This window comes from Bidens hawaiensis, unplaced genomic scaffold, assembly GCF_021521415.1.
Source record: "Bidens hawaiensis isolate Kalapana, Puna unplaced genomic scaffold, B.hawaiensis_p1.1 tig00000142_1, whole genome shotgun sequence".
Taxonomy (NCBI): domain Eukaryota; kingdom Viridiplantae; phylum Streptophyta; class Magnoliopsida; order Asterales; family Asteraceae; genus Bidens; species Bidens hawaiensis.
Window position 1 is genome coordinate 4,121,451 of NW_027491019.1, and position 27,037 is coordinate 4,148,487.

Genomic DNA, 27,037 nt, shown 5'->3' on the forward strand with positions numbered 1-27,037 from the left:
CTGAATATGAAACACTTGATTGATTGACACGAGATTCTGATACAGAGTCGGTTATTTCATCATAGTCGTAACCATTTGTTGCAGTAACAAAGGTATTTGACATAGAATCGTTCAATTGAACCGACAATGCACCATTAAATGCAACAATGCTTCCAGACGAGCCGATTTCTGATTAAACAAAAGCAAAAACACGATTATAATTGAATCTAAGGTAGTAAAACGAATTTAACCTAACAATACCTTCGATCAACATGTTAGGAATAACAGGATGAACAGCGTGCGTGATCAATGGAGCTCGATTTCAATTAGATTAGGACGATTCAATTAATTGATCTGGGCATCATCGATGGATTGAGATTGAACAGGGGAAGGAGATATACTGTTAAGGGAAGGAATCATGATAAGGGAAACAATATTTAGGGAAAAATATAGTTTGAGATGTTTTACATATTTACCCCCTTAACTTAGTAGTTCTCTAGTTCTCTCCATAAAATGTAGTTCTCTCATGATCCTCTCCCTATATATATATATATATATATATATATATATATATATATATATATAATGAATGGGCAAAGTTGTTAGGTACATTCGAGTATAATATACCATTTATACTCCATGCCCCTAGTTTATTTCATGGGCCTCACGGGCTAGCCCAAATGGGCAACTACATAGTTTATGGCCTTAGGCCTAGTACAATAGTCAAACGAAAGCAAGACAAGACGCCAAAATTACACAGATAAACTATCTAATACATAACCCTACTAAATATAGCACTACAGTCTCATATTAATTTTTTTATTTTATTTGAAATTAAGTTTTAAACCTAAACCGAACCAGTATTTATAAACGAGGTTTAAAACGATAAACCAGACCTCTGCAGCTAGATCAAATCAGAAGATCCAGGTATTTATGTAAATCTATTTATGATAGGTTAAGCATTCGTAAACATAAATATTACTAGAATAGTTCACCGACATAGCGGAAACGTGAATACGTTAAAGTAATTTTACAGTCATACTCCTATGGTACATTCTGGTATTTGTTTCAGAAGAGTCCAAGCATAATTACAAATGAAAACCTTTAAACAGATTCACCGACAAGTAGAAAGATGAATATGCTTAATTGTTAAATAAACCGATTTTTACTCTCAAGAAAAAAAAACTGGTTATTTGTCCTAAAGCTGAAAAAGCAAAGGTTCCATTTATCTTAAAAAGTATAAGCATATATATTTTACTCTGAATAGATAAATATGTTATTTGTCTTAAAGTTGAAAAGACAAATATGATGTTTATCTTGAAAGGGTCTGAAAACGTTTATAAAACGCTATAACACAAGATCGGAAATAAAAGAACTCAGACTAAGTGCACACATGGATCCAAACATAAATGATAAGTAGCAGGCATGCTATGCGTCAGTCTCAAACCATATCTCCAGATGGGCCAGATCCTGAAGATACTATTGACTTGTGTGTGATGTTAGTGGTACGCCCCAGGGACATATCAAGAGCCCTATTGAGCTATACATAAAACATTTTTCTGTGTTTTAACAATATTTTAGAAAAAATGTTTTAGAGTCAACGATTTACCAGCATATCAATGACGTATTTTCCAACCCAATTTACAGGAAATCAGAGAGGTTAGACAAGACAAGCAAGTCATGGTAGAAGATTGAAGATATAGTCATTAGTATATATCTGATGGCTTAGGTGTTTGAAATCATAAATTTTGTAAATTATATTTTCCCAAACATTATTTGTAAATATAAAATGGGTATTTTAAACCTGATATTTTATAAAAGAATATTTTATTTTTAGTTATTTAGTTAAAACAAACACGCAACTTCGATATACCTCCTTTGTCCCTTTAAAAGTTTCCATGTTTCCTAATCTATTTGTCTCATTACAAATGTCCACTTTCAAAATATATTAGCCAATTTCCAAGTTACCCTTAAACACACACAACTAGCATTTATAAACAATATTGACGGACCCAATTTCCAAGGGCATTATTGTCATTTAGTAAGCAAGTAATCATTCAATCCCTTGAACTTGTGTTTTTCAAACCATGATACTCAAAGAGGGACGGAGGGAGTATTTACAAAACATGTACCAACTATTGGTAACACTTCTAGGCCCTGAGTCAGGCTGTGATAGTTACTCAGAAGATACATTCTAATAACATGATAACAACTATTATTATGAGATCGAGATTGAAGATGTGGCTATAAAAGAGTATCCAGAGATGTATACTTACAATAACAACAGTGACGGAATATCATTCTTTACTAAGGAGATTTTTAGACAGGTTGGGAGAAAATTGAGAAAAAAAAAGTTGAGAAAGATGATAAAGGTTATAAGTCACTGCCTGATAAGGCAGCTGGGCCTCTGTTCTAGTTAATTATGACTTGAAGAAGTTCAATAAATGGCTTGAGGCGATAAGGAAAACTCAAAATCAATACTATATGCAAGTCTAGGCTAAGATAACTGACAAACGTAAATCAAAGTATTTAAATGTAAAAACGGTGAGAGGAGATGTTGTGTCATGGATGTATGAACAGGAGCTTAAAGTTTTATTGTGATGTGGAAGAATGGTGTCCAGTACTTTTAGAGATTTATTGATATTTGACGATGCTAAAATGGGATGTGAAAACTCTGGTGTATCGACCTTTTATAAACCAAAACATCGTTGAGATGCTAAGATGGTTTCATAGCTATTTGGTTTATGTGGATGAACACAGGTTTGAATTCCTCTGTTCACATGTTCCTATCATACATACTAATTTGAGGGAAACTTATTCGCGCAATGGATTTTTGAAAATTTTTCTAAAAGTCAAAATGCCTTGTATGATGAAGAAAAGTTCATTTGAAGCTAATGCCTCAAGGTTTCTACAAGGACTTTAACAGGTGATGAGAAGATTGGTGAAGCGGTTATCGTGCTGGGATCGGGAATTAATGTCAAATTTATTGGTGTGCTTGATCTGATGCGACTGATTAACTTGTCAAAGGAGGATATACATGTTCTATACAAGAATCATATTCGGTGGTCGCACAAGCGATATAATGAGTTGGCGTTGCAATTGCAACGAGTTGTTAGGGTTTGTTTTGCTTTTGATATACATTATGGGGGACATGGAAGACCAAGTGTATGTAAAAAGTTCAAGACGAGGGAATGTAAAATGCCTATAAATAACTCTGTTACAAAGCCTTAATCACCCAAAACCTAGTGATCTCGTGCTATAGTGATTGTATATTACAAAAATGGTGTGCGATTAAATCTTTGTAATAAGTGCAACATTAGGTTTGTTTTAGGTCATGTAAAAAACTGGTATTAAAAAGGTTTGAGGCCTTAATAACGAAACTAAATTAACTCTTTAAGCATGGGTGGAGCTAAGATATGTGTTCGGGTTTGCCCGAATCCTACTTTTTCTATGTTTCTTTGTATCCTCTCTTCATTTGGTTGTTTGGTGAGATGTTATGAGTAACAACGCATGCATAATTATGCCCATTTAACTAAGGGTCTATGATTATTTATAGTGAGAGACTTAGTTTGTTTTAGGAATAAAGATGTTGTTTTAGGAATCATATAAGCCAAATAAGGCCCACTAAGAGCCCTAGGTATTCTAATAACGATAGTTTTAGGAATAAAAGACTTGGTTTATTTTGTAACGACAAACTTACACACCCTGTTTAATCTATATAATTTTACCCAAAATAGAACTTGAACCCTCATCACTTGAAATGAACATCACCTATTAGTACTATTGGAATACATGTCCCTAGTTAGAAATTCTTTCAACTTGAGCTTTAGAGAGAGAGAGAGAGAGAGAGATGTTCTCGTATGATAGTTGATTTTTAATAATGTAAGTGCATAACCCTGAATATTTGTTATATCATAATATATATCAGGGCCGCCCCTGAGGGTGTGCGAGCCGCACCTTCAGCCGAGGCACGTAATTTTCGGGGGCCAAAACATTTATATGTATACACATATTTTTTCCGTAAAAGATACCGAGTCAAATGACATCCTCATGTGGTCGATTTGGTCGTTAATTTTGATGTTTTAAACCTCGTCGGAAAATACTTCACCAGAAAGCATAAGCCGGAAAATACTTCCGTCATTCATTTCATTTTGGAGGTGATGACTCCAGTTTCAGAAAATGGCAAAATTAGTCCCTGATCTCTGTTCCATAAATAAATCTAATTACATACTCACCCCTTTTAGTTTTTCTTTTGTTATATTCGCCCTTAATAACTTTTATTTTTTATTTCAATAACATACAAAATCCTTTAAACAATTTAAAAAAAATAAGTATGTATTAACATAACTATATTAATTCTCTACAATTTTGTTACTTTTGTATTAATAAATCGTACAAGCATTAATTTTTTAGGTTTCGGGGTATGACATTAATACTATATATTTTCTATGCTTATGGTTATAACATTAATCGTCATTTATAAACATTAGCCTATATATTGTATTATTGGTTAAGGATGCGGGTCTTTTTATTTCGACTCGGCGAAAGCATTTAAATCCTCATAGACGCCCCTAATATATATCTTAATTAATTGCCATTTATGAAAGAATCAGTACATTACAGAAAAGGTTCTTTATACAAAAATCTTGGTGGTAGATTAAGAAGTGCACTTGATTCGTAGAAGTAAAATTCTTTTTTGCGGTTGACATTCTGCTAGCCCATGTGGGTGTGTTCATACGCAATGCCTTAATGCCCCATATGACCTTTAAATAAACAAATGTTATCAACAAATTACTATAATATTAACGTTCAGATGAAGAAAGGACACTTAGAATATTCATAAAATTAATTCTTAAAGGATGTCATACATTAATGCATGTTGTTAGTTGATTAATATTATTCCCTGCATGTTACCATCCTCCATTTGACATTCGATCTGTACGTACCGCTATACATACGGACTTGTTCTTATCAATCATTACCACTAATTATGGAAACCCTCATTTTGCGGTAGCTTACCTGTATCTTATACTTCGTTGGTGCCTATAAATAACCAAATCAAGAAGCCGTCATTACACCAACTAAAATAACTATTTAATCGTACGGAAGTACATAGAGAGTTCCAATATGTTCATTAAACGTATCACATCGGTTGTTCCAGTCTTGTTTTTTCTACTGTTACAATACGCGTCAGCAAAAGCTGCAACATACAACGTCCTTACTTATGGAGCAAAAGCTAATGGCCGCTTAGACTCGAGAAATGCATTCCTAAAAGCATGGAATATGGCCTGTGCTTCCACTAATCCCGCCATCATTTACGTGCCCACTGGCAGGTATTTGATTGCATCGGCGGTCACGTTTGCCGGTCATACATGTAAAAGCAAAGCCATCACAATCAACATAGATGGTACCTTGGTGGCTCCTTCTAGTTATAATGCTATCGGTAACGCAGAAGTGTGGATTAAATTCCACAGGGTTAACCATGTTACCATCTCCGGTGGAACACTTGATGCCCAAGGTGCTCCTTTATGGGCTTGCAAATCATCTGGAAAGACATGTCCAAAAGGAGCTACGGTATATATATATATATATATATATATTTATATGATTGCGATAATGTCATTTTTTTTGTCTTCTAATGCTATATTGATCATATATATATATGCTTATGTTGCAGACACTTGGCTTCTACCATTCCCAGAACATAGTGATCAGAAGGTTGAGGTCATTAAACAGCCAAATGTTTCACATTCTGCTATATGCATGCAACAATGCTAAAGTACAAGGAGTGAGCATTGTGGCACCTGGGCTCAGTCCAAACACGGACGGAATCCATTTAATATCATCAACAGGTGTGACTGTCTTGAATTCCAAAATCGCGACAGGAGATGATTGCATCTCAATTGGGCCAGGAAATTCTAATCTCTGGATAGAGAAGGTGGTATGTGGCCCCGGTCACGGTATAAGGTACCCACCCAGCTTCCAAGACTTGCAAACGTACTACTGTTTATTCTTTTCCGGTTTATAATGTATGATTGGATTGATCTATCTATCTTGCGTGCAGCATCGGGAGTCTAGGGTGGGATTTGCAAGAACCCGGTGTCCAGAACGTAACCGTAAAAAGCACGACGTTTATAGGTACACAGAATGGTGTGAGGATAAAAACATGGGCAAGGCGTAGCAATGGATTTGTGAAGAACGTTGTTTTCCAGCATTCGACAATGGTGAACGTGCAAAACCCTATCATAATAGATGCAAATTACTGCCCAAACAATGAGAATTGCCCCAACCAAGTTTCCGGAGTGAAGATCAGCAACGTGGTGTATGAGGATGTACATGGAACATCAGCAACTCGAGTGGCAGTGAAATTTGATTGTACCAAAGGGAAGCCATGCAGTGGGATCCGGCTAAAGGATGTTAACCTCAGATATGGGAGTCAACCAGCGGCATCTTCTTGTTCGTATGTTGCCGGTGTTGCTTCTGGATTGCGTGGACTTACTAGTTGTCCCTGACAATTATAGTGGGGGATACAACTGCTGCTACAGGATTTCACTCAGTTTTGCTAACTGTTTTTGTTTGGAATTGGATGGAAGTGGCCTCAAATTATTTTTTTCTTTTCACGGACCACGTTGCAGCATGCATGTAGTTTACCTATCATGCATCCATTAGGACAAATTTTATCTTTGATATATTCTGATATAATTGTATTATCATATTTATATATTCAGTTGTGTCGTTATGATAGTTTGAGATGAGTTAATGTTGTAATACCTATCTCATGCTTGTTGAAAGCTTTCTGACAGATCTCCGACGGAATCCATCACAAAAACCTTTGAATATTTTCCTATATTAATAAAATCCATATCCATTACTAATCCGTCCCAAATTTATCAACTAAGAAATACTGATGGTTTTGTTTTCTACTTTTCTTTAAAAAGTTAATAGCAAGGGAAAAAGGAAACTAACAAGTACCAAGAATCGAACCTTTGTGATTCACTTTGCAACTCAAACCGAATCACAATGAGTCGTAACAACAAGTAGCAAGCCCGAGCCTTCTTGATTCGTTGAGAACAACAAGTAGCACGAAACTCCAAACCTTTGTAACTTGTGACAACAGAAGAGTTAAATAAAGACTTTTGTGTGACCTTTATTATTTGTGTAAAAGAGAAGGCTTGCGTGGATTTAACTATTTAAGAGGTGAGCAAAATCATTTATAGAGAGAGGTATCCAAAAAACTGTAAGTTAATTAGTCGAAAGAGTGAAAAGTATGTTTTGAATGAAGAACACTTTAAGAGCTCTAACAAGTTACTAGTTTTTGGTAATTTTATCTTGTTCTTCTAGTGTTTCGAATTTCTTATGCATACAAGCATTATCACAATGAAAGGGTACTTGTGAATGTGTTGTTCTTATACACTATTTGGGCAAAACTAACATCTTGGATAGAAACTTGCTTGATTTGGATTTGGTCGGAGAAGTTTTATGATAGAAGCTTTGTTCATCCTCATTCATCCTTACTTGTTAAGGTTACATCTAAACTTGTCTATGGTTGTTTTTGTAATTTCAAGAAACATACATTTGGATCCTTTTGGTTTATGTTTTAAACCGAACATGCTATATATTGCTTTTGTTTTTTACATTATTGTCAAGTCATGTTGAAACCCCAACATGTCTTTGAGAAACTGGGCGAGCTTGCCACAGTCATAAGTTATATGTCTGGGAATGCTGCAATATTGACTATTGGTGCGGAATTTACGAGTGCCACAGGGGCTAGAGTCTTGAGAAGACAATCAATTGTTTCATGTGGAGAATCGGTCGGGTCAGTGAGATGGGTTGGTATTTTCACCAAAGGACCAATTCATAGACCGGTTTTTGGTGAATGGTGTAGTTGGCAGTGATACAGCCTGAGATGGGTGGTTTAACTTCTTTAAGGTTTCTCTCAAACTCGACTAGTTTATTGAATAATTCAGGAGCAAAAAGAAAGTTTTTTTTGTCACAACTTTAATAGCATTCGGGGGTATTAATCTCCAAGTTAGGCAAGGATGTGAACGGTGAACCATATATAAGAAACTTGTTAAACTTGGTTATGGGCAAGTGCCAAATCATATATATATGGGAAGGATCAAGAGAGAACTCCTATTTAAGAAGAGAATTAAGGAGCTCCTAACTCTATGCTATAACTGTAAATTTGGTTTTCCAATAGTTTTAAGATGATCTGGCTTTACATGTACGACCTTCCTCAGTGTAATGGACTTCCCCTAAAGTTCTACAGATCATGAATTAACATATGTTGATGATCAAGAACCCTAAATCATTGAACATCGATCCTCTGCTTGTGCGTAATTATTCATATGCAATCTTTAACCGTATCTCCAGCTTTGATTCAACCACTAAATATGACAATTGAAGGTATCTCTTCCTTATTCATATATATTTTAACTGATTCTCATTGTTAGGCTGATAAATTGATTAGATATTGTTTATCTGCAAGTTCTACAATCATTAATTATACTGTAAGTTCATAATTTGTGATTCTAGGTAAAAAAACGATATGAATTTGGTTATTCTAGGTAAAAAAAAAGGCCAAAAGGTGCTAATTCTAGGTTAAAATGGCTATTACTCTAGGGGGAAAAACAGAATTTGCTTGCTTCATGTGTTGCCTTGATAGTTTAAGTGATTAATAATGAGTTATAGATTCTTAGGAGATAATTGAGTATTACAACTGGGTGATAATGTGTCAAACAGAGTACTTCATATGTGTAATACTATTAGTATCGCATATGTGTAATAGTATTATACATAAGCAATAATAATAAAATAAAATAAAAAAGAAATACCCTAATATGCAGTATGATATTGTTATATATGTGTAAAGCAGGGTATTACATATGTGTAATACCGAGTTTTGAGTATTACGTATATGTATTATTATTAATAATAAATAGTCAATTAAAAAATAAATAACCTGATATATGTAAGATCATTTGCAGATGTAAAGTCAAATTTTAGCACCTCGACCAGAAATCTATTGCAATATGCTTGTGTTGAACAACAAAGTGACATCTTGATTCATGTAATACATATATGTAATATAATGTTTTGTATACTACTTATATGTAATATAATGCAGTATACATAAAATTAACTATTGCAGCTTATGGGTTAGACTTGTGAACCTGGTTTACAAAAACTGTTTAGAATAATCGGTATTAGAAACAAGTCTGGTTCAAATTCTGGTTTTCAGTAATAAATGGGAAACGATCTTGTTTAGGTATGAACTCGGCGAAACACAGGTGCAAACCTATGAACAGGTGAAAATCACCTAAATGATGCTCTTAATTTGCTATGGTGAAGAGGTTGGACAGGTAAATATTAAAATTAACTATTGTCATGTTTATTTCACTTTTACTTGAATTATGCTCTTTACTAGCTATTATATTACTATTGGTTTGGTGTTGGATTCTTACGAGGGCAAGGCAGGCTGTTGTAAACAGGTCAAGATATGTTCACGCACTCCTTAATCAAGACAGAGAAAGGCATGTCACGAATATGTAACCGATCATGACTCTTGTAATTGCGAGAAGTTCCAGATTGCTAAAGAAGCCATTGTTGCTGCAACTAATCTCACTACGACCGTGTCATTGTCCGATCATGTTGTCGACCGTTATGTTAGACGATCGGCCCGTATTGCTTCTACCTGATTTTGTTCCTTTTACAATGTGTATACGCATTACATTGTTACAAATATTAAACAAGTGTGTTTTTCACATGTGTTGCATATTTTGTTTTAGAACATTGTTATTAATATTGATACATCGACCCTTGAAACCTAGATGAATGTAATGCATATGTGTATTTGAGTGCTATACCCACGTTTTAAACACCGTGTATGTGCCAGCATACATATGCAAACTCCACTCAGTATCATATGTGTGTACTACCTATGTGATATATATCATTTACGCGCATTTTGACATATACATGTTCACGCTATTGTACACCTGTGTCGTTCATTTTTATACAAATGTTGCAGGCGTGTGGTCCTACATGATTATACGTGTTTACATATCACGTACAAACTGTTATATTTTATATTATAGACATGTTGTGTGGCTTATATATACAATGTTTTGAGTTTTATCTACATTTTTAAAACATCAAAGTGTACCATGTAATGTAAAATTCTCGTCCATTATATGTTCGTATTGTACTTATACATTGTGTATTTTACATACATTGTCGATCATCGTATACGTGTCTACTGTTTATACCTTACGCATCATGCACATCTAATGTATAATCTACGTTTAATTCATGTAACAATCACCATTAATGCATAAAATACTTAACACACATACCGGGCAAGTGTTACTAGTTTTAGGCCTTTGACATTCTCGTGCATGTATCAGACAAACATACATAGTAACGCGTAACATACTCATTCATCTACTTCGCCCAACCATTTTCATTCACGTGCATGTATGAAACAAACGAACAAACATTCATGTCAAACCAATTCACATTTTCATAAATTACGTAACGCCCTATGCTTTTACAAAACTGTTATTTATTTCATTCATATTGATTAACTATTATCCATGAACACCCTTAAACGAGACTTTTTTAAACCATAAACGTTTATTTAGTTTTTGCTTTCCCGCTCTCTAGCATCTTCCAACATATGCTTCTTAACAACGTCTGCTCCCGAAAGAAATATGCGAGCTATATATTTCACCTTAATAACCTTGATCTGTTTAACCTTTCCAACATCACCCATGCTGAAATCACAATGAAATTGGCCGCCTTCTTAATAGCGTTAAATGTGCAACATCGCGTACGTTCAACAATCTATGACATTATATTTTGTTACTCATGGTAACTTCATTTTTCTTGGCCTTGCTGAACTCATAGCTTCCGCCTTCGGGTGTCCAACCGATTTTAGATAATTAGAAAATATGGCAGTCTGTATAAACAAATAAAAAAACAACCATTATAACAAACATGTATCACGAGAATATGTATTACTAATTTATTAAATATATGTATTGTTAATATAATACGCATACGGAATACTAATGACTTACATATATGCACCACTACCGTATTGAAATTACAATCAACTAACCACTTTGTATGGCGTGCTTTTGCCATTGAAAGCTGGTCTGCATCTAAAGTTGTAGACACTCGACATCAGGCTGCTAAAATATAAGCCATCGCCTCGTTCATGTCGAAAACCATTACGTAAAATTGATCACACCACAGTGTCATACTCTCTTAAGTCGATCTTATTTTCAAGACTGTTTAGCACGGTCACCGTGGCTGATAAATCACCTGAATTGACATCTTCATTGACTACGAACCTCCCTGTTTTATGTCATGTTTCCTTTCTTTCCTTCTGTTTCAATTAAACAGTTAAATAATTATGTTTGTTCACATATATAATACGTATATTACATGTGTATCACACATATGTAGTGCATTAGTACTACATATGTGCAACACACCATAAACTCATATATGTGTAATACATATGTAATGCAAGTTGTGCATATATATAATTCATCATACCCGTATATGCATGTATTATCTTTAAATATATTACGTATATGTATTATACCTAAACAAACGCTTTAACATTATCGTCACAGCTGAACATTATTATCATAATATGTATTGCATATATGTATTAACATACTACCTTAACATTATCATCATTTGGGTATTATCGTCACAACTAAACTACACAAATGATCTAATATTCTTATCGCGTTTTTACAGATGCATTCCGTATATGCAATATAAAAAAACATGCTAAAAAACATTACCATTACTATGTTCAACAGTACATATGTGCATTATAAATAACAATTCTATAGTGAAATACAACATTCATGTATTATATCTATGTAATATTCCATTAATAATGTAAATACTGGACTGATGTATGACACCACGTATACAAAACGCTCATAACTGGTACTTATGGTCGTCTAATCGACACTGCACATACGAGCTGTTCAGATTTGATGCAGTGTACACCTAATTGGCACCTATAAAACACCTAATCTACAATATATATACAAATCATTCAGAATAGACGCAATATATGCCTAATCAACAATTATTATGTAACTAATTGACACTATTGTTCTTCGATTAACAAGAAAAAGCAAAAACAGAGACGGTTGGGCGCGATTTTAGTTTAATGTGCCTAATTGATGTAGATAATGTATGAAATTGACTAGTATTATTGCTTACCTGATGGTGTTGATCGTTTTCCTGCTTCAATTCGTAGTCAATAAGACGAAACAGATGATGGATTGGAAGAATAAAAAAACCCTAGGATGATAGTCTGCTCGATGATTGAATGATGGGAGAAGAAAAACCAATTGTGTTTTTTTGTGTATATTCCAAGTTTACCCTTCTTCATTAAAATCCCCACCTTTTTTTCTTTTTGTCTCCTTATTATTTTTAGCCATTGATTTAGTGAAATCCATGGTTCTAGTAGAGATCTCTAGTTCTCTCTTTAAAATGAGTTCTCTTTTGATCCTACCCTATATATATGATCGCTCGCACGTCGTATAGGAATATTGTTTTATGGTTTTTAGTGAGTTTGGATTTTAAGGAGATGATTTGAGACTGAGTATTCTAGGCATCACGAGCAATGTCAGCAGAGGAGAATAATGGTTGAATTGCCTTCTAGAAAATTTGAAGGATTGCACTAATGATAATTTGATCCTATCGTTACCATAGGGCTTAGAGCTTTTGTTTACTCTTTTTGTGCGTAAGATAACCTTGGGCAAGGCACGATGGTTCTGGTGATAAAGTGTTAGATCGTATTCTATTCTAATTAGGTAGAACGGACCTGCTTGAGCCATGGGCGGCAATGATAAATTTAGCACGTGAATTAGTTTTAGGGTTCTATATATATTATATATTGAAGAAACCTATGAACATATGGAAACCATGCTTAGTCAGTGACGGACTAAGAAATGTTTTTCATGGGGGCGGAATTTTGGTATTCGATATCTATCAAGTAGGATTTATTGACGCGTAAAATTAATAATATTTCTTCTTGTTATGTCGGGTTATTGTATTTTAATAATTCAAGTTTATTATTAATTTAACTGAATTAGGATATTAGTAACTTTTAATGCTTGATTTGAGTTTTATACCAAACTTGTCATCTAATGGAATTAGCATTTAGTTCAAGAGTGACAAAAGTAAAATAACATATGAAATTATTAATAGATTTAACAAATTATTCTAAACCAATAAAGAATTGATAGTTAATTGATTTTTACATATAAAAAAATTTAAGAAATCTACTATTATAATAAAACAAAGAAGTTTATTTGGACTGGTGTTGTTCTCACAGCAACTATCCCTTTTATTTGACATATCCTGTTTTGTTGACACGTGGAAACCCTCAGCTTCAAGTATTTTACGGTTATCTATTAAACATGAAGATGTGCAGTTAAGGTTGGTTTCTCTCCTTCCATGATTATAGGCTACATCCATTTTCTTTTTTCCATCACTGTCCTCCTAATAAATCGAATAATGCAAAAGATTGGGGAGGAAGATTCTTCAATTCAGTCGTCAATTGGCTTACTAAATCGTTCATCATTATCCAGTATTATCATCGCCGGTTGTGGTCTTCCAATGTTCACAACAAAGGTAATTCTATGGTGATTCATTTATAATTGTTGTTATCGGTGTTTTATAATGTTTTAACATTCTTAGATTTTATGATTATATTATATTTGTTGTTAATTTATGTCATAAAGTAATCCATACACAAATCTGAAAATTTATCCATTTGATTCACACCAGATTGTTTCCATCATTTGAGTGGTATGTTTTTTGAGATTGCAACCACCAAATGTTTGATGAAATGCCTTAATGAACTTTTAACGGTAATTTTGCTCAAAAAATACATTTCTTTGTCCATTTTTGATCTAAACAAATTTCTTATGTGGTGTGTTATTTGTGTGAAGATCAGTCCGGTTTCTGTCATTTGCTTTCGTAATTTGTTCTTATTTTTGGATGAACAGGTTTAGTTTAGAGTTGATATATAAACACGTGAACTTTTTTAATATATAAAATACAAACGAATTTAAGTTGTTTATGTCATGTGTATATGTGGTATTTTGGTTTTGGGTTTTGTTTTCATAACCATTAATTTTACGGTTCATTTAGAACAATCACTTAAGGTGTGATAAAGAGAAGGAAGATTTAGCACGAGCACGTGCACTTTCTTTGACCAAAGCATTGAAGAAACCAAATGGTTAATTGTCAATAATAATATGTAAATTATTCGAACATTCATTTTTAATGTTTATCTTTCCACCTTCATTTTGAGTTTGAATTCTTTTTCCACATGAGCATTCTTTTTTCCGTTAAAGACCTCAATTTGATTTGATGCACCGTAACTACAAGAATTTGCATAATTTAGTTGTGGCTTCTTTTTCTATATAGTTGTTTTTTAATATTAATAATATTTACCCTTTTATATAAATTATGTGTATTCTATTATGAATATTCATATCTAACCACCCTTTTGCTGGATTTTAAGTTCCTCCCCACGACAAAAAAGAACAAAAAAAGGTTTTATCTAATGTTTTGTGGTAAGGTTTTAATCTTCTTGAAAATCTTGAGTTTTGTTCTAAAATTCAAGAATTCAACTTTATGGTTTGTAAAATGATAAATTGATTTAAATTTTTAAAGGGTGTCCTTAAATCATGAAGATTGATATAAGGTCTGTAGTTTTGATTTAATTTAAAATTGCTAGGATTAGATTGCCACATAAAAAAGTCAAAAAAGTAAAACTTCCACCATGAAGGTGAATTTCTAAACTTCGTCATTATAAGTATTGGGGACATGTTTATTATTTCTGATGATTCTTAGTTTTCCGTGGTTGTAAAAATAGTTTTTGACTACCTTCTCTCGGGTTGCTTGTGTAATTAATTCCTTTCGGTCTTTGAATAGAAACATAGGTAACCTATTCATTATAATATTCATCTTCTCTTATTCCTATAAAACTTATATTACTTTAAGTATGTTTTTTTTTTGATAAATTATTTACGATTTTCTGTTTTCCAAAGTTTGAAGATACTATATTGAGTTCACTGAAGATTTTGAAATGGGTTAAAACTTCAAAACCCATTTTAAAATCCCTCACCAAAAAATTCAAAAAAAAATAAAAAAAAAATTATAACTCGAAATATAAATAAAAAACTTAAAAAGTAAAAATACTAGAAAGTTTCTTCCGCTTTTCTTGTTCCATAAAAAAACACCTGAGAAATGTCAACTCGTTTCAATCATTTTCCTTTTTTAGTTTGACCCATCATATACATTTTGATACAACTCATTCAACCCATGGGTCACAATTGCCACATCTAGTTTTTACAAATGATCCGCAAGCCATATGTATTGCAAAAAGATAGTTAAAAAGAGTGTATTACCATCTCAAGTTGAAGTACTGGTACACAAAGACTGAACTTTGAGTTGGTTACAATTATAAATGATTTTTTTTTTCAATGTGTTAAGTCTATAAAATTATGTTTTCTTGATGGTTGGAGAACTAAGCAAATATACATCATGATATGTGTATGAGCTTTAGAGACCTTTTGGTTGTGTGCTAATATTTTATCAATAAAACTCGTAATCGTTGATAAAGATACTAATCTTATGAATAGGACATTTAATGTTGTATGAAAATATGTCTTTAGAGATTTGTATTTGTAGATATACAATTGTTAATTGTAAATGTAACATTATCATTATCATATATAATATGTATATGTTTACTACATTTTTCTTTTAATTTCATATTTTTTTATATCAAGTCTCGTGTATCACACAGGTTTCTAACCTAGTGATATAATATGATAATAACTAGCTTTAGAAACCCGTGTATTACACGGGATAAATTAATGTATCAATCACAATGTATAAGTTAATACAAATAAGAAAAGATAAATAAGTCCATTTATATTATGTAAAAAATGTATTACAAATATTGTCGTTTTATATCATCAAATATATTTGAATTTTATATCAAGAATGAGTTGTTATACTATCGTTATACAATAATAAAACAATATCACTGGAAGCAACATTTAAAACAATGAGGCATCTCGATGTGAAAGGTGTAGCTAAAGTATTTCACAAAAATGTTATACGTTTCATACAACAAATTTTCCTTTTTAAACAGCTTTCATGTTGTCCCTATAAACACACTGTTGTTCAACTATCATAATAGTCTTTTAATAAATATAAAAAATGGAAAATTTGTCTGTGATTTTTAAGACTAAATATTTCTAAAAGAAAATAAAAAAAAAATATTATAGCTTTCTTCAATATGAAGATGTCTCAAAAAATTGATTGTTAATATACTCTTTAAATATAAACTCTTTTATATATACATTTCATTCTTAAAGAAAATATATTTATGACACATAATTATTATATTAATATTTTGTTAAAATTAAGTATGTTTAGAATATAATTTATGGTATTAATAATTCAATCAATGGAGATTGACCAATTACTGTATGTTTAATATATAATCAATACTATATTTAGAACCAAGATTTTTTTTCTTTTCCATCAATAGAAGAGAAGTGATTTTAGAGAGAATTTGATAGTGAGAATTAACCCCAGAATGTCATGTGTCAGAATTATTTTCTTTTATTAGTATAGGTAGATACTTATTTCAAGAGTTAAGGTACGAAAAGTCAGCCACGTACCAAACTCTCTTTTGCCGATGCATATTTATTTATTTATTTATTCATATCGCTTTGCTTCTTCTTCATCATCTTCATACAACTACCATGTATACACATAACATGTTCATCGGAAAATAATCTTTTCTATGTACTCTCTTATTTCTTTCGTGGTTTTTCTCGTGTTCATGGGGGCAGAGTCAAAACTTCATGAGGGGCAACCGGGATTAGATCAAATATATACCACTGAAGAACAAAAATCCAAGGGGAGGGGGGGGGGGGCTACCTCCTACCCAACCACCTAGGTCCGCCCCTCTGCTCAGTCCACTTTTTTGGAAACTTCTTGATATTGATCTTTATTTGTTCAATGTTTTTTGTGTGGCCCGAATGCCCTATAAATAAAAAGTAAACGTATTTTACAGTATTTTATTAAGATTGGAAGAAAAAAAACATGAAACGTTATAAATGATATGAAAAATATATGTGATTATGTGCACATCAGGTTAATCTCACTAATATATATTAGACAAAATTCTTTAGCCGTTTTTGAACTAATATAAATGTTCTTAAAATTATCAAGTCCCGGATCGATAATCAACATACAAACTAAACAAATAACTCTCGTTTATATTAATCAGAAAATCCCACTTAAAAAACTAATTACAAACCTCAAACTCTACCTCGGTTTGACTCTTGATGAACCCTAACTCGGTTACACCAACTTCACCAACTCTAATGTCTAACCATAACTCGGTTTATATATACTAACCTAACTTGCTAGCCAAGATATTACCAAATATAATAAAACCCTAATTCTTGGGTTGGGCCTTACACTCGGGCCTTACACTCGGGCCTAACAACAATTGAGCCAACAATCACCTCCGCAATTGTTGTACCCGACTAACCCCCTAATTTCCTACTCGATATTGGCGGGTCTTCAATTTCACGCTTGTCATCATTCTCTTGATTATCCTGACGCTTTTCATGATCTCTTGCAATGTTCTTTGGGCTCCACTTGGCTAGAAGACACACTTGCTTCGTTTGATCATTACACGCCTTCCTTTGGGTTTGAATCTCTTTCTTGACCACACATTTATTTTCTTGAACACTCTTCTTTGAACTTTGAATTTTGAAACTTGAATCTTTGATTGGAATCTGACTCGTAACCGGCTCGTCTTCTTTCAGTCCAATTCTTTGAAGATCCCTACCTGCAAAATTATTCATCCCAATGATACCTCATTTACCGAGACTTGTTATCTTGAGGTTAATCTTGTACAATAAATTCTTGGTCCTTGTCACCTTCATCAAAAGTTTCCTATATCATCTTTAATGGTTAGCAAATCATGTTTCATCTGAATCTCGCATCCACCTTCCATTTCTTGACCAAGACTTATAATATTGCACTGTAAGATCGGGATATAGAGAGATCGGTCTACAGGTGTTGTCCCCCGTTTTCCCTCAATTAAGACCGACCCTTTTCCCCGAATATCAATACAAGATTCATCTCCAAACTTCACCGTTCCCGTGACTTTTTCATTCAACTCATAAAAATACGCTTTATTACCCATCATGTGATTCGTTGATCCGTTGTCGAGATAAACATCTTTCTCCATCAGCCCGGTTTCAAAACGCTTTGGAATCACCCCGTCTTCATTCAGAAAAACCGTTTTCTGATCTTGGATCAAAATAATCAATTTTGTTCAAATTAGATTATTCATTTTTCTTCATACGTTCTGGACACGTAGACGCAAAGTGACCGAACTCATCACAACGATAACACTGTGCATGTGACATATCCTTTCTTATCCATTAACGATCATGGTTCTTCTTTGACCCATATACCTTTACACACAATGTTGACCATCTCGGTTTTCACAACGATCTTGATCCTCATCCTCTCGGTCTTGACCACCGGTTTCCCGGCCTATTCAACGCCCTTATGAATTCGGCCAACCCTTACCTCGGCTACCGGACTGATCATACAACTTGCCTTTGTAATTACTTTCCGACCGATTAAAAAGTAATTGATCTTGTGAATTTGAAGCGCGTTCTCTCCCTCATAGACGTTCCTCAAACGCCTTAAGTCTTCCAACAGCATCTTCAAACATCAAACTATCAAGATCAACACTTTTCTCGATCGAGGCTACCAGTTGAAAGTACTTATATGGAACCGCATCCAGTAACTTCTTCACCAAGACATCTTGCTAGAACACGTGACCTAGACTCGTTGCCTTTAAAACGACACTCGTTAATTTTCCTGCAAACTCGTCAACAGTCTCGTTTTCCACCATCTTGAGTTTCTCAAATTCAGTTTTCAACATTAGCAGTCGAGCCTTTTGAACTCGCTCGGCCCCAACATACCGTGCCTTCAAAGCCATCCATATTTCTCAGGCATTCTTGTATTGAGCAATCTGAAGAAGAATATCACCTTCTATTACTTGAAACAAAAACGCTTGCCGTTTTATTCTTCTTCGCATCAATAACCGCACCCTCATTCGGTTGAACAACTTCCCATAAATCTTGATCATCTAAGATCGCTTCCACCACAATCTCCCATGTGATGTAATTAGTTCTGTTCAACTTTGGAACCTGCAACAATATCCCCCACTCGCTTTGGGTTGGATTATCGGCTCTTCTTTGTCACCTGCCATTGAGGGTGTCGAACCCTCTTGCTTCACACCGTTGAAACAAGTACGAACAAATCAGTCCCGAACAATTTTTCAGAAGCAAATTCGTTTGCTTGCAAAACCCGGTTCACAAAGACCTTTCACAAATAATCATGTGCAAAAATACTTGAATTGCAAAAAATAAATATTCTGCTTCCTTTTCTTATTGTAGCACACAACACAACAAAATAAACTCCTCATGTTAATTATTCCCTTCGTACACACCTCGAAACCAAGAAAAGAAAAACAATCAAACCAGGTACCATCTTCTTTCGAATTGGTGACCACCACAAAAACCAATTAAATACAAAAGAAATCAACTCCACCTAGCTTTCACGTGAACCCTTTCTTTCTTTTCTTTAATAGCAAATAAAGTACAACAAAAAAAAAACAGCCATCGAACTTTTTTATCACCTTGCTATATGTAACAGTGCACGAGACCTCTTTTTTTTTAATCTTTATTCAACCGCAAAACAATTAAACGAGGAACCCAAAAAACAGGAAACGAACTCCACCTGTTCTACTGGTTGCTACTAACGGATAAGAAACAACTTCCATGACTGATCCGTCTGACCCACACGACAACAGGATCTTCTACCGACGTTGGCGGCTTAGTCGATTATCGATTTCTTGAACTTGGCTCTGATACCAATTCAAGTCCCGGATCGATAATCAACACACAAACTAAACGAATAACTCTCGTTTATATTAATCAGAATATCCCACTCAAAAAACTGATTACAAATATCAAATTCTAACTTGGTTTGACTCTTGATGAACCCTAACTCGGTTACACCAATTTCATCAACTCTAATGTCTAACCATAACTCGGTTTATATAGACCTACTTAACTTCCTAACAAAGACATTACTAAATATAATAAAACCCTAATTCTTGGATTGAACCTTACACTCGGACAAACAAAAATTGAGCCAACAAATTATACTTCTACAAGAATTAAAATACATTTGATTTATTATAGAGGTGGAATAATTTATGATATTGACAATTCACGACTAACCCATGTGTGTACGTACATTCATATGCGTTGTCGTGCCCATGTGCCTTTAAATAAAATTGAACTACAATTAAGATTCAAATGAAAGGACACTTAAAAGCATTTGAATACGTATCTTATATTAAAGTTAGTTGATTAATACTCCCTCCATGTTACCTATATGATATTCGATCAGTACGTAACGCTATGCATACGGACGTCTTCTTATCAATCAATCATTACCACTATTGCGAGCCCTGACTGAGCGCACGCATACTTGTATCTTATAGTTTATTTATTCGGGCTTATAAATAATTATACTAAGAACATGTGTAGTCATAATGTCTCATCCCTGGGCATTATGCGTCACGTGACGCCCGGTCAAAGTTATGGTTTTTTGCTAAAAGAGAGTGTAGTCATAATGATCCACCCCTGGGCATTATGTGTAACGTGACGCTCAGTCATTTTTACACTTTTTATTTCTTTAAATAATAATTCATTACATATTTATTTATAAAATTAAAAAAAACTACATTAAAATAAGAAAAATACATTAAACTCATAAATAAAAACTACATTACAATAAAAAATACATTAAATTTAAAAAAAATACAATAATAATAAGAATAAATGTTGTATTTTTCAAAAATTCTAATTTGCCAAATTGCTTTTAGAGATTGGACTCTCGGGTGGTCTTCTGATAGCTCGTTTGTTAAAATCGCGATGTCGTGGTCCATTTCCTTCCTTCTAAGTACTTTGACGACATCCAAATTTACTTTAACACGTTGAGTTCCAAGTTCTTGTATACCTTTGAGTCAAATGTTCATTTCTTTGAAATGACTTTCCATTTTGACATTCGAACCTATTAACGACGACGCTACCCTTTTCCCCTTCCCTTGCTTCTTCTACCCCCCGGTCGAGGGATCTCGGCAACATCCGCATAGGAATTCCCGTCTTCATTATCGCTTAAGTTGAAGTTTCGAGCATCGGAACTTGGCGTTTCTGGATCAACCGAAGATGATATTTTAGACCTTTTGTTAGGCCTAACACTTTCGGTGTCGGCCTCCATAACCGGGGCTCACTTAGGGTGAAACCTCATGTGGGATTTCCAACAATTAAATTAAGTGAAGTTCCCCAACTTATATTGATACTCTACCAACGCTCTTTCCATGATTCCTGCGTCAGAGACACCGCTACGTCACGTTCGAGTCATCAGAGAGTGAACTGCATGGTAAGCCGTGAATTTGGTGTTTATATCGGTCCATTTCGACATTACCGAATCTTTTTCCCAACGCGAGTCCCCGCCAAGTTCATGGAATAAATCTTTAACTTTGTTTCAAAATACGCCGGATGCTTGAAAGTTCGCTAAAAAAATTAAAAATATTACAAGTTCAATGTTTGTTCTAAGAAATTTAAAAATATGTATATCTTTTAAAAACTTATCACACTCGGGATCTTTCGATATCGCGCACCACGCCCGAGCAAGTAGTTCACACTCATCGGGATTCCACGATATAGTGGTCTTTTTAGCCCAAGGTTCGCCGACGGGTTTCTTTACGTGTTTTCTCCCACGTTCACGTTGGCTCTAACCGCTGCGAGCCTCTGGGACGGGTTGTGGCTCCGGGTTGATTTGTGTCTCCGGCACCGTCTTGTCGTCGGGTTGGGGACCGGAACCGGCCATCATATTCGTGGTTGGGTTTTGAAAACCGGACACCATATTTGGGTTAGGGACTCCGAAACTTAGATATTGTATGTACAAGACTATGTGTGGGTCGAACGGATACGGGGTTTGTGTAACAACTCGGTTTTCCAAATTATATTACCCGACCCATTTTATGTTCGAAAAATTTTATCAATAAAAATACCGCGTTTATCGAGTCGTTATTATTTTAATATTATTTTTTATTTGTTTATTATATTTATTCAATATATATAATTAACTTTGAAACATATACATTTTATACCCAAACTAAACTTTCACCTATTCTTGTTTCCATCCCTAATCTTGAATGACCAATATGCAAATTTTATTATAACACCCATTAACCCATCAACCCTTTTACCCATACCCGTTTTACACCCAAACCCGTAACCCGTTAATTGTAAAGCCCCGTTACTGGTGCCCTACATTTGATGTTGGATTTACACATAAATACAATTCTAAATATCAGAGTTAATTAAAACTTTACGCGGAATATGAGACTTCAACCATGAAACATTACATAACTTTCAAATCTTGTCTCATCAAACATTCATAGTCATTTAAAAACAAAACATAGTCTTTTAAACATCATAGCATTTCCTTGAGACGCCAGTATCTTCAATTCGATGCCATGTGTCCACATCAAGCGAGCTGCCTCATTCTACTCACCTGCGTGCATACTAAATTTTAGCTACGCTGAGTGAGTTCTATTTAATCACACATAATACAATACATACGCTTACCTTCAATTATGCATCCGAAGATACATAATAATTACTTTACTAATTTACTTTCATTACATAAGTTCATACATACGCTCATACTTTATTACTTTCATACTATATAAATTTCTGTCCTTTTCTATCTCGGATGTTATTAGTGTCCGATCCCTTCCTTTTCTATCTCAGATATTATTAAGGTCTGATCTCTTTTTCCTTTGTCAATCTCAGATATTATTAGGGTCTGATCCCTTTCTTGTCTATCTCAGATATTATTAGAGTCTGATCCCATTTTACTTATCAATCTCAGATATTATTAGGGCCTGATCCCTTTCTTCTTTATCTCAGATATAATTAGGGTCTGATCCCTCTTTCTTCATCTTCGTGTATACTGTCTTTACATGCCCATAACATACATACTTTCTTTAATCATTCATACATATTTATATACTGTACATATATCTATCATACACATACATCTATCATATAAATACCTCCCTTGATAGCACGTGCAATATCCGAAGATCATTCACGTACCGACAAGATTTCATTCACATTTAAGATATACATACATAACATATAAACCATACAAGGCATACACTTACCAGTTAAGGTAAGTGTATTAACTATCACATCGAGTATGCACACAGCCCCGAAAACATAACAAGGAAATGGGGCTAGAGACTCACGTGAATGCAGTTACGTTCACCATTTATGGTTATCCCTTTCTTGAGCGGTGCACGACTAACTACATAACAATTACACGTATCAATTTAACTATCACTACCTATATCATGTTTCAAGTTTAATTATTGCCCTCAACGAACTGGGGTCCGGGGACAGCGCCTCTAGAAGCGGGGTTCTAGGGGCGACAGCCCCTAGCGGGGTCCAAGGGGCAGAGCCCCTGGCTGGGGTTAAGCTGTCTTAACACATTTTCCATTAGAATTTTAATTTATTTTCTAATTTGTTAGCTCATTTGCTATAACGAATTAAGCCCGATTTGTTAACTAATCACAGTCTAATTCGTTATCTGCCTCGTTGTCCTGATTCGTTAGCCTAATTCGTTATTCTGATTCGTCATCTGGTTCGTCATTCCAATTCGTTATCTGAACATGACTTGATTCGTGGTCTAATTCGTTATTGGAACTTAGCGAATTGGTGTGTAACGAATCACCTGATTCGTTACCTAATTCGTCATCAGAACACAGCTTAGTTCGTTATTTGAAAATAGCGAATGAGTGAATAACGAATCACTTGATTCGTTATCTGAACTTAACGAATGGTGAACTAACTTGTTATCTAATCATAATGAATTACATCATCTTATCTAGACTTTGACTCAGAGGTCAAAGTCAAAATCACCAAGAACACCATACAGTCAACATATTTAGATCTGCAATTAAATCTTCGTTTCTTAATGAAACATCACGATTTTGGTATCCACGAACTCGTAATCACAGCGCTAACAAATCCCAATCATCAAATCGGCCAAACGTTCACGTTTAAAGGGTGCGATTTTTGCATCTATATACGGGTTCTTTTAGGTTAAAAATTTACCTATCAAAGGTTAATCAATTTCAGCAGGACTTGTTGTTTTGGATTCATTTTTACCAAACTCAAACAGATCTATGGCTTTTCTAAACGAATCCGAACCTAATGAACCAGTTCTCGTTATAAACGTACCTTAAACGAGGCGAACTACGAACACGAGCTGGTCTTTGATATTGCTTTGGTTCGTCACGACGATCTAGCACCAACAAGCTCGGGTTCTCGTCTTCGGATCTTGGCTCGGGTAATAGAATAGTGTTTGTGTATGTTTTTTATGGTGTAGGCTATGGTGTAGAGATGGATAAAATGGAACGGATTAGGGTTTAAGGGGTATTTATACTCCCTTAAGCCCATGGACCTAAGGCCCATTCCATATCTTATTCCATCTTTTAAAGTCCAAGCCCGTCATCTTATAGTTTATTTATCTAAACCGATAAACGACACACTATAAAATAAACGAAATTATTTTATTATTTCGTATCGAAAATAGGAGGTTACATTAATGTTTCTTGATCCTTAATCTTCGTCCTAAACATGGAATTGATCCTTCTAGATCGTTTATTTGACCTATAGCGACTCCACCGATGATTTAATTAAGGTTATATGATGAGATTGATATATAATAACAAAAATATCAAACCGTCTTTAAATCCGTTTTTGAATATACAATGAAAGGACCACCATAATGCAATTAAACCCTACTACACCATCCTTAAGCCATCGTCAACTAAATCCCCAATACGAATCTGATTAACTCTATTAGTTAATGTCTGTTCTTCTTCGCGTTATGGCCGGCTACGATATCCATCAATTAACCCTTGTTTAATCTTCATCCTAGGTAACTGATCTATGGATCCTGGTCGTTTCAACCCGAATTACATTAACCCTAAGGCTAATTAAACCAATCTTAACCGGTTAACGAATTTGTATAATAAGGGTTTATAATTAAATTGGGTTGAAATTAATTGTTATATTTTTCAGTTGGTTTGTGTGTGTGTTGTTCTCGTAACTCGGTCGTCCACCCAGGTTCGAATCCGGGTGGAGGCGTTCTTTTTTTGTTCTTTTGTTTAATTGTTTTTTTTATGATTTTAATTATTATAATTAATATTAATAATAAACAAATGTTATTTTACGTAACCGACATTACCAAGTTAATGTTTTCTCATTGATAAACATTCTTTTAACTATTAGTTAATGTATTATATATATATATATATAGGTAGAGAAGTTAATGTAAAAAACAATAGTTTTGTGAGAAGAATAAGAATGGATGTACACCATTGGATTTAGGATCTAGTGGTTGAGATTGGTAGTTTCTAAAAATTGTATAGTTTCCTATTTACATGTTATGGTGTACTATTTAGATGGTGTAATTTATTTTAAAGCTTTCTCACATTTCTCACAAAATAATTGTTTTTTATCTGAACCCTTTTCATATATATATATATGTATATATATATATAATATTTATGTATTTATATTTACAAAAATATAACATATATAATTTTAACTAAATTTTTTTAAACATGTTTACAATTAAATTTTGTTAAAGATTCAAGATAAATATTTATTAAATATAAATTTTATGTATTATTATATATTATGACTATTTATTTGAATATTTATATAATTGTTTTTTATTTATTATAGTAATTATAAGTATATTTTATATTAGAATTAGTTATATAAATTATTAATTATTAAATTGGATTATATATTCATCACATCAAGTGTAAGCAAAGGTTATATTATAATTAATAAAAAGTAATGTTTCTTATAAATAATAATCAATAATTTTAATCTTTATTATAGAAGTCAATCGTTCAAATCCATAATATTATAAACCCCCTCATAACTCAAATCACATCGAAGTTCTAAATTCATTATACGTGTTGTCTCATTATTAATTAATTCATATTAATATTAATTATTTAGGAATCCTAAACGGTAATCCCGAAGGGGTTCATCTTCTCACATCATCACTTATATTTCGTTCATCCGATCACGTGATTATCACATTTCCCCCTTTAACTACTATTTTTACCGTTTTGGGGACGTATGTGTTACATTTATTTTATTATAATTTAATACTCAACTTGCAACTGTTTGTCACTTGGGTTTAACAATTTATACCTTACTTGTTATGTGCTTATTTGCTCTATTTGAATCGCATTCGAAGAGGTCCAACATAATTGTAACATTCGTTACTTTTCAAACCCGAAAATCCGACCCGTTTTGAATTTTCGGTTTTGTTTATAAATATATGTATTAGTATAAATATAATCCAAGTTTCGTTTTATGTATTTTTGTATGTTCGTCAACCGACTCATTTTGATGTTTCGATGTATTTGCATCATTCGTTTATTACATATATAATTATCGTTTATTTAATAATACTTACGACGTGTTATAAACACTATTCGTTGTTTTTCTATTTCGTATTGTTCAATAACGAAACTCCAAGTTCTAACATGCTTAATTAAACAAGTCCCATTCTAGCCGGGCATATTACGAAAATAATCTAAGTATATTACCTTTTTCTATATATATATATATATATAATGGGATTTGTCATGCTCTAGTTCTTGGTTGCAATCTGATCAAGTGGTTAACAATTTCGGTAACCACATGTATATCCATATGCACAAAATTGAAACTACAACATATGATACATGAATATATACTATGTATTTTTACACTGA

At 33.6% G+C, this 27,037-nt stretch overlaps 1 protein-coding gene across 1 annotated transcript; it reads left to right on the top strand.

The window, feature by feature from the left end:
* Positions 1-5,106: 5,106 nt before the first annotated feature.
* Positions 5,107-6,625, top strand: LOC143579280 (polygalacturonase-like). Its single transcript, XM_077062650.1, has 3 exons — positions 5,107-5,553; positions 5,657-5,946; positions 6,044-6,625. The coding sequence occupies exons 1-3, from the start codon at positions 5,107-5,109 to the stop codon at positions 6,489-6,491; spliced, it is 1,185 nt and encodes a 394-aa protein (XP_076918765.1). The 3' UTR covers positions 6,492-6,625.
* The last annotated feature ends 20,412 nt before the right edge of the window (positions 6,626-27,037 follow it).

Bases quoted from the DNA above. Each gene is read 5' to 3' on its own strand.
- LOC143579280 (XM_077062650.1), top strand. From the start codon at position 5,107: ATGTTCATTAAACGTATCACATCGGTTGTTCCAGTCTTGTTTTTTCTA. The intron at 5,554-5,656 runs GTATATATATAT...CTTATGTTGCAG, and splicing joins CATGTCCAAAAGGAGCTACG to ACACTTGGCTTCTACCATTC. The intron at 5,947-6,043 runs GTACCCACCCAG...TCTTGCGTGCAG, and splicing joins GGCCCCGGTCACGGTATAAG to CATCGGGAGTCTAGGGTGGG.